The sequence below is a fragment of the Scyliorhinus torazame genome, unplaced genomic scaffold, assembly GCF_047496885.1.
Source record: "Scyliorhinus torazame isolate Kashiwa2021f unplaced genomic scaffold, sScyTor2.1 scaffold_909, whole genome shotgun sequence".
Taxonomy (NCBI): Eukaryota; Metazoa; Chordata; class Chondrichthyes; order Carcharhiniformes; family Scyliorhinidae; genus Scyliorhinus; species Scyliorhinus torazame.
The window spans coordinates 32667-46858 of NW_027308636.1; the positions used below are offsets into that span (position 1 = coordinate 32667).

Here is a 14192-nt window from a genome sequence, read left to right on the forward strand (position 1 = left end):
ATCTAAATTTATATTTTTTTAAAAACAGTACAATGAAGTCACCACCATTTGAATTAGCCTGCCGCTCTCTCTACCTCCCACAACCCCCAGCAATAGACTCTCATCAGTGGAAGTAATTTGGGGGGTTAGCATAATAACATATGGGAAAGTCGCACCTGCACAGAGCATGCGTAGGAGTGAGAGAACACCCCTTTCCCCTTCTCCAGCACTGGCAGTAGGTTCTTTACTCCAGTCTACAGAAGCAAAAGGGGTTGCAGCAGACAAATACACAGTCGCTAAGCATTAAACATTACACACTCAACAGCACAATAACTCTCCCTCCCATCCCACAGCTCCTAGCAGTGGAAAGTTGCTCAGGGGTGAGCATAACAATACACCAGAAAGTCACACCAACATAGAGCATGGCGGAAGAACGAAAGAACACCCTTCATTTTGCTAGCACTGGTTAAACATTGAACAGTCAACAGTACAATAAAGTCACCAGCAATCTGCACGGCTTCCAGACATTAAACAGTAAACAGTTCATTATAATCACCAGCAATCTGCAAAACCCTGAAGGTCTACAAGACATTCAGTACGTTGCTCAGTTGAATTGGGCCACCACCTTCCCCTCCTTCAGCATCGGCAGCAGTTCACCTGACTTCCTCCATTTCCTTGCTCCAGGCCACAGAAGTAAAAGAGGCAGCAGCAAGCTAACACACGGCTTCCAGACATTAAACACTGAAAAGTCAGCAATACAATGAAGTCACCAACAATCTGCAAGAGCAGTTCTTCAATACCTTCAGCAGGTTTCTCAGTTGAATTGGCCCCCACCCTTCCCCTTCTCCAGCACAGGCAGCAAATCATGTGACTTACCCCCTTTCTTTGCTCCAGGCCAAAGAAGCAAAAGAGACGGTAGTGAGTAAACACACAACTTTTAGACATTAAACTTTGAACAGTCAACAGTACAATAAATTTACCAGCAATCGGTAGAGCAGTTCTTCAGTACCTTCAGCAAGTTTTTTAGCCGAATCGATCTGCCACCCTAGCACCGGCAGTAGGACATTGTACTCTCTCCCTTTCCTTTCTCCAGGCCACAGAAGCAAAAGAGGCGACAGCAAACAGACACACTAACTCCAGGAAGCTGTAGCAGCATTCACTCCACTCTACCTTTCTCTTCCCTCCTGCAGCTCCCAGCAGCAGACTCTCAAAGGCAGGAATAATCACACCAGAAAGTCATATTGACATAGAGCAGAAGAGTGAAAGAGCACCCATTCCCCCTCTCCAGCACTGGTAGTAAGCCAGGTTATGTCCACCCTTTTCCTTATTCCAGGCCACAGAAGCAGAAGAGTCAGAGCAAACAAACACGAGGCCTTCGGGCATTGCAGCCAGAAGTAGGAGCAATCAGCAAACACAACCCACAGTCACTTGGGAATATTTTGTTTGTTAAATGTTCAACAATATGTTTATGCAAAAAAGATTTTAAAAAACTAACTACTTGATAGTATCAAAATCGGAGAATCCAACTCATGGACGATCAAGAACAGAATTGTCACAGTTTATTGAATTTTGTCAGAATTATTGGTCATAGATCAATTGGCCTCCAGCTCTATTTAAATTAATATTTAAAATCACTGGCATCATCGACAGTAAACTGCTAACTGGCAACTGAACAGCCATTCTGGAGGGTGTTGTGGGAGTCTGGGGAGTGCTGAACTCTATTAGCTGAATCACGGGTGAACCCTGGGAGGGGTTTGTGGGAAAAGAAGGAGATTGGAAAGATCATCCTTCAGAAGATGCACGGATGGGGAGCTCGGTGAGAGGGTAGGATGATACTTCTGGGGTTTCTGCTGTTAAGGAGGCAGTGGCATGTACCTCAGAGGGCCTCTCTGAGGGGTACAGGATAAAGGATTCTATATAAAGGATACTCAACCTGTCCATGAATAAGTATTGATCAAAGGAAGTTTCTTTTTTCATTTTGGTGATGCTGATTTTCTACAACTAATGAATACCTTTCGATTTCAATTCCTTTTCTCATGTACAATTCTGCAAAACCACTGGACTCTGAATGATAAGAAGGGTGTGGTTGGTGGATACATATATGTGTGTGTGTTGAAGATTTGGACACATCATGGTCTGTTCTTCCAGCTGATCAAACCACAGAAGTCGAAGTGAATGAGCAGCCTGCCTATTCACACAGATCATCATGAGGTAAGAGAGATTTTTGTGTGTCAATAGCATGTACAGTAGCATGGGGCGGCACGGTGGCACAGTGCTTAGCACCGCTGCCTCACAGTACCTCGGGTGACCGTCTGTGTGGAGTTTACACTTTCTCCCCATGTCTGCGTGGGTTTTCTCCGGGTGCTCTGGTTTTCTCCCACAGTCCAAAGATGTGCAGGTTAGGTGGATTGGCCATGCTAAATTGCCCCTTAATATCTAAAATGTTGAAGTGGGGTTACTGGTTTATGGGGATAGGGTGGGGACCTAGGCCTCACTAGGGTGCTCTCGGCCAGTGTGGACTCGATGGGCCAAATGGCCTCCTTCTGCACTGTAGGGATTCTATGCAGTACAGACAGCAGTAGCTCAATGGTATCACTGCTGCCTCTGAGTCACGGTGTTGTGGGTTGGATTGGATTGGATTTCTTTATTATCACGAGGTGCAGTGAAAAGTATTTATCTACGAGCAGCTCAAGAAGATCATTAAGTACATGAAAAAAAAAGAAAATACATAGGGTAACACAAGTTGCACAATGTTCATGTCACTCCAGAGACTTGAACACAAACTCCAGCCCTATTCTCAATGCAGTGTTGAGGGAGTGTTGCATTGTCTGAGATACCGACTTTCAAATGAGATATTAAATCGAGGCACATTTCTGTCCTCTCAGCTGGACATCAGGGCCGGGATACTCCGGTATCCGGCGGGGCGGGCCGTACCGGTGCCGAGGAGTGGTGTGAACCACTCCGGCATCGGTCCGCCCGGTCAAGTGTTTGGAGATATAGCCTTGTGGACTGAAGGGTAGTCAAATCAGATCGGGGTTAGTCAGGTGGTAATGGGGTTGGTGGAAATGTTGGGTTGGCAGCATCGTCAGATGTGCTGAAGGATAGTTGGGTTTGATCAGGATGATAGTCAGATGATAGCACGGTGGATAACTTCACAGCTCCAGGGTCCCAGGTTCGATTCCCGGCTTGGGTCACTGTCTGTGTGGAGTCTGCACATCCCCCCCGTGTCTGCGTGGGTTTCCTTTGGGTGCTCCGGTTTCCTCTCACAAGTCCCGAAAGACGTGCTGTTATGTAATTTGGACATTCGGAATTCCCTCTCTGTGTACCCGAACAGGCAACAGAATGTGGTGACTCAGGGCTTTTCACAGTAACATCATTGCAGTGTCAATGGAAACCTACTTGTGACAATAAAGATTACTATAATTAGGGGGGTAGTTCCATTGGGTCGGGGTGTAGCCAGGGGGTTGGTGGGTTGTCAGGTGGGTGTAATGATGTCAGTTGTGATGCTAAAAGGTACTGGACTTGGTTTTAATCCGTTTAGCATTTCTTAGGCAACTATCCAGGTAAGTACTAAGGAAATATCCACAATTTCTGATTTTTACTCAGAATAAGAGATGTTCCCAGAGAATTCCAGTGAGTGGAATTTCACACAGGCACTTTCAATCTCCCAGGCAATTCCCATATAGGTCCACACGTCAGGACTTTCACAGGATCTTGACACACGTCCACAGTCATCTGTCCGTTCTCCAACGACCCATGGAACAGCAGATTTGGCCCCACGGAGATCTGAGAGCGACATGAATACTTATTGAAACAACTGTGGACCTCCTGTCCAGACCAAATAGTCAAAGATAGACCATCCATTGTTTAGTTTTTTTCACTGCTAATCGTCAACTGATTAAATAAATTCTGCGAGCTGGAATGATCTCAAATCTGTTTTAACTTACAATGAGTAATTCCTCCCACTCCTCAGGACCCTCCCCAAATGTGTCCAACTGTGAGTTAAAGGTGGAGACTTTGGATACTCGGCAATTGCATTTTCCCAGTTGCTCAATCAGGTGTTTCCATTTATCTACATTTAAACTCAATTCTTAAAACTAAAAATTAGTTTTCAAAGATAAAATTAGATGATTATGACAATATGCAAGTTACCTCTTCAAAAATGGGAGTAGATTAGTTTGTCATGACATGTCCTTCACAAATCCATGCTGACTCTTTTTAATCAGTTTAAACCTGTCCATGTCACTCACTGGGTCGGATATTGACTGGGGTGGGTTGTGTGAGTGGAGAGTCACGGGTTTTGGGAACAGGAATATTTGTGCATTTGTGTTGTTGAACAGGAATCCTGCCCAGCGGCGGGCCTGATCGACAAATTAGTTTCTCTGCCAGACTGACCACGTTGGAGGAGACCAGAGCTTCCGGAGGATGTACAGTGCCAGCTGTTGTGTTAATAGGAGCATCAGTGGGTGTGGATCTCCCATAGGCCCCTACCTCAGAGATCCCATCCTCAGGAGTGGTCAGGGTGCTGGTCCAATCGTAATCACGGAGCAAGGAATTGGAGTCTGACAATGGAGTGGGATCTGATGCCGGGTGTTGAGTGAGATGCAGTTGTGCCAATTAGCAGCAAGTGTGGGAGAGAAACAACCTTTGATTGGAGGAGTGATGCGCCATCAATTAAGACAGAGAATGTTTAGTGAACAAAACTGAGGCTTTAATTAATTTAAAGACAGTGCTGGCAGCTAGCCCCAGAATGAGGTAGTTCCAGAGGTCAGCAACTTATATACATGAGCCCAAAGGGAGGAGCCATGGGCGGAGCCAAAACAGTACAATATAATACAGTGGTTTAAAGTGGTAGTAAAATAAATTACAGTGGTTTACTACATTCACCCCCTGTTTAAAAAAAAGTCCGGCGGGGGGGATGTGGACGAGTTGAGTTAGAGATTGAGTCTGTCGGGGGCTTTGATTGCCCGCCGTGAACGCCTCAGTTCTGGCAGTGATGTGGACATTGTAGTCGGCTGAAGCGTTGAGGCCTGCATGTCTGGGAGCGTGTCATCTTCTGTGTCCTCAGGCAGGTGAGTAGCAGTGGAGGGAGGCGGTATAGGGTCAGGAGTAGCAGTGATGGTCGTTGGGTAACTGCGTGTGCCAAATCCCGAAGGGAGACTGTGTCCTCCCGCCCGTCATAATGTGCCACGTAGGTATATTGGGGATTGGCGTGGAGGAGAAGGACCATCTCGATCAGAGGATCTGATATATGACTCCTCGCATATTTCCGGAGGAGGACAGGCCCTGGAACCATCAGCCAGGATGGGAGCAAGATCCCTGAGGTGCACTTCCTAGGGAAGACAAACATCCTCTCGTGAGGGGTCACATTAGTGGCGGTGCACAGGAGCAACCAGATGGAGTGGAGCGCATTGGGAAGGACCTCCTGCCGGCGGAAGACAGGGAGACTTCTAGACCGTAGGGCAAGGGACGGCTTTCTAGACCATCGCGTTCTCCCTCTCCACCTGTCCATTTCCCCGGGGATTGTAGCTGGTAGTCCTGCTTAAGGCGATGCCCTTGCTAAGCAGGAACTGACACAGCTCATTACTTATGAAGGAGGAACCCCGGGCCTCTAGAATTGGCAGGTTGTCGCGCGGCACAGGCTTGCGGCGTCCACAGGTCAGGTGATAGCGGCGCCCACAACGTCCACGAGGGTGTCACGTGGTCGGAGGTGTAGGCATCCATGTTCTGGAAGGCCACTTCTAGCGAGTCAGAAAGCTGTACTGTTTCTTGGAGGTCGAGTGTACCCCCTTCTAGCAGGTGCTGGCGAATGTAGCCTGGTTTCATGCCTGCGACATATGCATCCCAGATCAGCAAGTCGGTGTGCCTGGTAGCCAAGACCGCCTCACAGTTACAGTTCCGGCACGTACCCCCGCAAGGTGCGCAGAAATTCGGACAGCGATTCACCAGGGCGCTGTCGCCTCATGGCAAGGAGATGCGTGGCGTAAACCTCGTTGACCCCCTTGTACTGTCCTTTCAACAGCGTAATACCTTCGTCGAACAAGGCCGCGTTTCTAAAAATGAGGAATACTTGCGGGCTCACCCGGGAGATGAGGACTCGCAGCTTGTGGTCCTCGGCGACGGCGACAGTGGTAGAATCAATGAGCAACTCGAAGCAGCGTAGCCAGTGTTCGAAGGTGGCAGTGGCGTCGGCTGCTTGGGGGTCCAGCTCCAGGCGATCAGGTTTGAGAGTCTGATCCATGTTAAACAAGCTCTTTAAGTTAATTAAATTGATGCGTCATCAATTAAGACAGAGAACGTGTAGTGAACAAAACTGAGGCTTTAATTAACTTAAAGACAGTGCTGGCAGCTAGCCCCAGAATGAGGCAGCTCCAGAGGTCGGCAACTTGTATACATGAGCCCAAGGGGAGGAGCCACGGGCGGAGCCAAAACAGTACAATATAATACTGTGGTTTAAAGTGGTAGTACAATTTATTACAGTGGTTTACCACAAGGAGTAACGAGCAGTAGGAAGGTGAGTGACAGCTGCATGAGCCTGAGCACTGGCGTGACAGCGGTTCGAGAGCAGCAGCAGCTCACTGAAACACAGTCCGAGTGGAAGAGACGGTTACTTGACCCGTTGGCAGGTCAGCAGACTGTGTGGCAGGAATGGCCTGGCTGCTGAGTCCATGACCCTGGTGGGACCGGGTGACAAAGATGCTCATGTGCGAGTGGGGCGAGAGAATTTGTGAAGGGGGGCTGCTGACTGAGTGGCTCTCTCAGGGTCAGGGGTTCACTGAGATAGCTTTAGCAGCAAATGGTCTCAAGGCATACCAATCAAACTTTTGTAATTAGCTTTTCATTGTGTTCCTAAAAATGGAGTATTTAACTTATATTCAAATGTACAAATGAGTGGGCAGCAAATTACTTGCCGTGTGAGCATCCCATGATCAAAAACATGGGGCGCGATTCTCCACTCCCACGCTGGTTGGGAGAATCGCCTGGGCTGCCAAAATTTCCGGGGACGTCGGTCCGACGCCCTCCCACGATTCTCCCAAGCGGCAGGAATGGCCCGGTCGAGTTTCGCGGGCCGCAGGCCGGAGAATCGCCGGAGACACCCAAAATGGCGATTCTCCGGCACCCCCGCTATTCTGAGGCCCGGATGGGCCGAGCGGCCAGGCCAAAATGGCGGGTTCACCCCGGCGCCGTCCACACCTGGTCGCTGCAGTCGTGAGTGGTGCGTGAACGCTGGGGGGGCGGCCTGTAGGGGGGGCAAGGGGGGATCCTGCACCGGGCTTCACCTGCAATGTGGGGTGGCCCGCGATTGGTGCCCACCGATCGTCGGGCCGTCCTCTCTGAAGGAGGACCTCCTTCCTTCCGCGGCCCCGCAAGATCCGTCCCCCATCTTCTTGCGGGGTGGATTTGGACAGGACGGCAACCACTCATGCGCGGGTTGGCGCCGGCCAACCCGCGCATGCGCGGATGACGTCCGTTATGTGGTGCCGGCCGCGTCATCTCTATGGCGCCACTTTTACACGGGCGACAAGGCCTGGCGCGGGTAGATGACGCGGCCCCGATACTGGCCCATTGTCAGGGCCTGAGTCGGTCGGGACCGGGGCCGTTCCGCGCCGTCGTGAACCTCGACGGCGTTCACGACGGCACGGCCACTTCGGCGTGGGAGTGGAGAATCCCGCCCAAGGTGTCTTGGGGTCACTCACCCCCAGTCACTCACTCCCACCCCCACAGACACACTCAGTCATTCCCAATTACTCACGAACACATACACATTTACTCATTGCCCCGCCCACTTACACAGACTCACTCTCAATCACTCACTAACACACAGTTGCTCACTTATTCACTACCCCACCCACATGCACACTCACTCCCACATACATAAACACACAGCTCAGTTACTGACTGCTAAATTACACACACATTTACTCACTCCCACACAATCATTCACTCCTACACCATACACACACTTAGTCACCCACACAGTCACTCACTCCCACACACAAACATGCTGAGTTCCTCAATGCCACATCTATACACACACGCTCAGTCAATCATTCACTCCCAAACACTCACTCAGTTACTCACTCATTGACTCATTCACACACATTCACTCCATCACTCAGTCAATCAATCTTTCCCACACACCCAGTCAATCACCTTCCTGGCCCTGCACGTATGCCAACATTTCCACCTCCCTGGGCCTAATTGGAATTTGTCCTCCCTGGCTTCGCCATACCTGGCTCCACGGGCTCCAGCCCTGAGATACCTTCCCTTCTCTCACAGCCTTCAGAACACTGTTTGCTGTTCTACTAATCAGAGGCTGCTTCTCCCCTGCTGCTGATACGTTCACCAGTCAGCCTATCAGCAGCAAAGATGGGAGAGAAACAACCTCTGATTGGAGGAGCAGCTCCAAGCAGAATTTTTCAGTGAAACTCTGCTGGTTGATTGGAATTTTGGGAACTCCCTGATGCACTATCAATTACAACGAGACGCGAGTAGAGAGTAATCGAGGCTTTATTACACAGAGATGTGTGGCCTCCTACAGCAGCTGGCGAAATGGCTGCTGTTCGGAGAGCACACACATTTATACTCCACCTACTGGGCAGAGCCAGCAGGCAGGGATCTACCCCCGTACCTGTAGTACAGGGGCCTTACCGTAATACCAGCATATACAATACAATATAACAGTAGTGACTACCACACTCCGTAAAGAGGATTCATGGGCCACAATCACCTACAAACCTTACCATGGACAATCCTGGATTAAACAATGCCATTAACAATCATTCTCTTGTAATTTCAGTGTTGAGGGTCAGCAGTAGTATCCAGTCCTGGAATATAAATTAAATGCCATAGTACCATATGGTACTGTAACATTGCTAATTATCCTTACTCTGTCAACTAGTGTTAACCAAAGGCCCGGGTTAAAAATAATTCCATGGAAAAATAGTTCATTATCAGCAAATTATAGTTCTAGATAACATCGATCATGAAAGATTTTTTTTCTCTTGCAGTAACACACAGGATTTGTTGAAAGTGGAGCTCGATCAGCTTCAATGTCACTTCACGTGGGCTCCACAGAGAGAAAACATTGACCTGGACGATATGAAGCAAAGATTACAAGATTCAATAGATCTTAAAATGAAATATCAAACCAGGTCTTACAATCAACTTGCTTTTGTAAACTGTCTGCAAGGGAAATGTGAGGAGGCGATTCAAAACTTAAGCACAGCTGAAACAATTCTGAGGGAGAATCATGAAGATGAATTTGATAAAAGAATTATTATCACCTACGGAAACTATGCCTGGGTATATTATCACAAGGGACAACTGACAAAGGCTCAGTCCTACCTCGACAAACTGGAGAGGATCTGTCAACAATTTCCTGATGCCTCTCGGTACACAGCAATGATACCTGAAGTCTACGGGGAGAAGGGTTGGTCATTGTTGAACTCTGGCGTTCAACAGTATAAAGAGGCAATGGAATGTTTTGAAACGGCTCTGGAGCAAGATCCAAGTAACACTGACTGGATCGTTGGATATGCGATTGTCCTGTCTCGTCTGGAACAGCTTTCTGGTGTCACTGAGAGTGTTGACTCAAGTCATTCAGTGAAGCAATGGAGACGTGTGCTCAAACTCGATCCCAATGACGCTGAAGCAATGGTGCAGTTGGCTCTGAAGCTCCGAGTCTTCGAGCAATATGAGGAAGCAGACACATTAGTTAAACAAGCACTGGAGAAGTCCCCTGGTGTTCCCTATGTGCTCCGTTATGCAGCAAAATTTTACAGATGCGCTGGAAATATTGAAAAAGCCCTGAAGCTGCTGGACAAAGCATTAAAAATGTCCCCCAACTCTGCCTTTTTACACCACCAGAAAGGTGCGTGTTACCAAAATAAAATAAAGACACTGAAAAAAACTCGAGGCAGCATAGATTCTGGCAAAATTGATAAGCTAATCAACGATTGTAAAGATTGTTTTACAAAAGCATTTGAGCTCAAGCCATCATTTATTATTGCAAAACTAAATTATGCACACGTCTGTTCCATAAATGGAGAGTATCGTGAAGCAGAGAAGATCTACAATGAACTACTGGAATTGGAAAATACATGTCCAGAAAATAAGCAAGACATACGTTTTGAGGTTGGGTTATTTGAACAGAATTACAAACACTCCAAATCAAATGCCATCAAATATCTTCTGGAAGGATTTAAAATCAAATATGACTCAAAATCACGGAACAATTGTCGCACCCATTTGGAGAAGATAGCCGAGAACCCACAACAAGACATTGTGGCTTTCTGCATTCGTGGGATCATACATATGTTGGATGGGGAGGAATGCTTTGAAAAGATCTTGGAGATTGAACGTGGCAAAATAGTTACGTGCTCCCGCTAAATTAAACATTTCTGTCCAGGCGAACAATGAATTTCCCAGCTAACAGATCTGAAAGATTGAGTCAGATTTTCGGAGATATAAAATGTTTTGGTCTGAAACGTTATTTTAATTATTTTCCTGACAGCATTTTCTTTCAAATCAGCATTTTGATCATGTCATTATTTTCAAATGATAATCCTGCTACAATTATAAATCTCTGTCCTTTATTCAGGAATATTAACCACATTGATAAACTCAACAAATAGTATATTGGTTCGATACTTTTTGACCTTAAAACTGGATGTGGAAAGAAACAAAATAAGGAGGATTTTGGGGAATACATTGATTGAGTTAATTGGACACAGTCATTATTGTGAATTTTAGGAAGTGTTTCTATAATAATAAACATTACATGGACCTAATTTTAACTCCAGATTGATTATTTTGGGTGTGTAATGAGGGGATTTGGAAACTCACCCTGCCCTGCTGATATCGGGCTTTGGGGTATATTTAAAACCCAAACTTCATTATTGTGTCACCAGTCCACTTCCTGCCTGATAAATTATTGATTTATTCATGGTTTTAGGTGCTAATTGAATGCATAGTGACAGAGCCCAAATTATTAAAAATGTCTTGACTGTGAGAATACAGTCATTTTATTAGATAATGAATAAACTATCAAACTTTGGTGCCATGTCTGTGGAAATTGAAAACATTGGGCGTGATTCTCCACTCCCACGCCGGTTGGGAGAATCGCCTGGGCCGGCAGAATTTCCGGCCCGGTCGAGTTTCGCGGGCTGCAGGCCGGAGAGTCGCCGGAGCTACCGAAAATGGTGATTCTCCAGCACACCCGCTATTCTGAGGCCTGGATGGGCCGAGCGGCCAGGCCAAAACGGCGGGTTCCCCCCGGCGCCCTCCACACCTGGTCGCTACAGTCGTGAGCGGTGCGTGAACGCTGGGGGGGCGGCCTGCGGGGGGCGAGGGGGGATCCTGCACCGTGCTTCACCTGGAATGTGGGGTGGCCCGCGATCGGTGCCCACCGATCGTCGGGCCGTCCTCTCTGAAGGAGGACCTCCTTCCTTCCGCGGCCCTGCAAGATCCGTCCCCCATCTTCTTGCGGGGCGGACTTAGAGAGGATGGCAACCACGCATGCAGGAATGACGCCCGTTATGCGGCGCCGGCTGCGTCATCTATGCGGCGCCGCTTTTACGCGGGCGACAAGGCCTGGCGCGTGTAGATGACGTGGCCCCGATCCTGGCCCATTGTCAGGGCCTGAATCTGTCGGGACTTGGGACGTTCCGCGCCATCGTGAACCTCAATGGCGTTCACGACGGCGCGGCTACTTCGGCGTGGGTGTGGAGAATCGCGCCCATTGTTTCAAGAGAAGTTGCATAAAAGCCTTCGTAATGAATAGACCATTGTTCCACAATATATTAACGAATAAAAATGTGTCAAAAGCAAGATTAATACAAGCACCTTAACTTTGAAGAAATGGCATACGTGGCAGCTGCTCGTAGACATTTAATTAATTTGATGGACATTAGTGAATTTTAAGTAATGACCAATGCTTGGATGGCAAATCATGTTCTAAGCGACAGTTTGAATAAATTAGATAGCCTCAGCTGAGAATGAGAACCAATGAGAGTAAATAAGACCATAGATTTGGATTCCTTTAAACGTAAGACCTCGTGGGCGAGATTTCATTCTTGAATGCCTGCTTTCCTGAGTTCTTGAATCATCCATCTGTTTACGTTTAAAGTAATTTCTTTATGCTTTCATGTTTAACGCTTTTTGCTATGTTCTGACAAGTTTGTGTATTATTTTGATCTAAATTTTTTGATTCCGTTCTTAAGCAAGTGTATGAAGTGAATATTTAGCAATATAGTTGTATTTTGAACACCTCCAATCAAACGGACCTGTGACTGATTTTGAAGATAAATAAGAGGTCCTATACTGCCTATTCAATGTGCAGGTCGATATGTTGAAGGAGATTCTGGGAGGGTCTCATGGGTTGGAAGGGGGAGAGGTGATCAACCTGACATAGAGGAGTTTTAAACTTTCATTCTGATGGAGAACTCGCACCCAAAGGAAAATAAAACACTTCCCTCTTGACATCCTGATTCTCTCAGAGCTGCTTAAGCCTTTTGTAAATATTGCAGCAGCTTCCCCCACTCAGGGCAGAGTTGGCAGCGCAGTCCGTGCCCAGTGATGTCACCAGAACCAGTCCCTGTATGTTAATGAGGACCCACCCACTTTGGGTGAGCAGCTTAACCCAATTTCACCAAGTGGGTACATTTAAACTCACCACCATCAAATTCTAATGTAAGATTGCTAACTAGGAGATAGATATAATCTGATGCACAAATATAGATAAAAATAATGTTTTGTTTGGATCTTAATTTGTTCAGTGATTTTAATGGGAAAATATGATAGCTGGTGTTAGGATGAGCTTCAGTGCACTCTGTGTGTGTTTGTGTAGCTTATGGTGTTTTTATGATAATGGTGGTGTAATAACAATATCCAATCCAGCCACAGTGGGTATAATAAATCCACTCTGCCACCCGATCTTTCACTTGCTGCCTCTTCACAGAAACGTTCCCCATTGGGTGAAAGGCTTTCCATCTGTGACAGCGGAGAAAGGGCCAACAATCACTGCAGACTCTTCAGATAAATCAACAGCTCGATTCTGTTGCTGTGAGGATTTGCTGACTGACGATCGGACTCCCATCCAGAGCGTTCATTCAGATCTCAGCCTCTGACACTGGGAGTCTCGCTGTCCTGTAATTTGTCAGCTTCACAAACTCTCCATCAAACCATCCGAGTCCCCCATTGGCCAACACAGAGCAGCCTGGACAATACCCGGGAAAGACCATTTTCTACAGACTGTACCATCTCACTGAGGGGGAAAGCAGTAACTGGGGGCAGTCTAAAGGATATAAAAATGGGTTTAAAATAATAAAATTAATGGCAGATATTGATTTTCTTAACAAACATAAGTTGAATTGTATAATCAGAGATTTAATGTTAAAATAACCAATAAAATGGACTGTGGCTAAGATTTGATTTGTGTTGTTGATCTGAGTGAAGGACAATTACTGTGGTACAGAATGTTGACTGAAACCCTGCTCTTTGGTCTGAGACAGATACAATAAAGACACCTGAATTTAGTACAACTCTACTTTATTGAGAAGAGCTACGTTGATTGTGATTTGTGAGAATATAGGACAGAGACGACTCGTACTCACTGCTGAGATCTCGGTATTACCCAAGCTAGTGAAGGAGCTGGCACAGCTGCGATCACTCAGTATGGATGTCTCCTTCTCTGAGCCGATAGCTCAGGGTCCCTGATCTATGATGATTGCTCTTGTGTTCCTGAGTTGTCGCTGACAACAGTGTCCCTTCTTTTAGCTAGGTTCTGCTAGCGCTGAGCCATGATACACAGACACACCTGGTTCTCTCGTCTCAACTCCACTTTCCGACCTATAATCCTTATCATAGAATCATAGAATTTACAGTGCAGAAGGAGGCCTCTTAGCCCATCGAGTCTGCACCAGCACTCGGAAAGAGCACCCTACCCAAGCTCACACCACCACCCTATCCCCATAACCCAGCAACCCCACCCAACCTAAAGGCAATTTATCATGGCCAATCCACCTAATCTGCACATCTTTGGACTGTGGGAGGAAACCGGAGCACCCGGAGGAAACCCACGCAGACATGGGGAGAACGTGCAGACTCCGCACAGACAGTGACCCAAGCCGGGAATCGAACCTGGGACCCTGGAGCTGTGAAGCAACTGTGCTAACCACTATGCTATTGAGCCGCCCCTAATTCCTTTAGGA

At 47.2% G+C, this 14192-nt stretch overlaps 1 protein-coding gene across 2 annotated transcripts; it reads left to right on the forward strand.

The window, feature by feature from the left end:
• Positions 1 to 1853: 1853 nt before the first annotated feature.
• LOC140406828 (interferon-induced protein with tetratricopeptide repeats 1-like) lies at positions 1854 to 13517 on the forward strand. 2 transcript variants are annotated; one of them, XM_072494727.1, is made up of 3 exons: positions 1854 to 2190; positions 6002 to 6201; positions 8991 to 13517. In XM_072494727.1, exon 3 carries the CDS (start codon positions 9082 to 9084, stop codon positions 10369 to 10371), a length of 1290 nt encoding a protein of 429 aa, XP_072350828.1. In that variant the 5' UTR covers positions 1854 to 2190; positions 6002 to 6201; positions 8991 to 9081; the 3' UTR covers positions 10372 to 13517. The 2 variants fall into 2 exon arrangements, with proteins under 2 accessions (XP_072350828.1, XP_072350827.1); XM_072494726.1 differs by lacking the exon at positions 6002 to 6201.
• Positions 13518 to 14192: the final 675 nt, after the last annotated feature.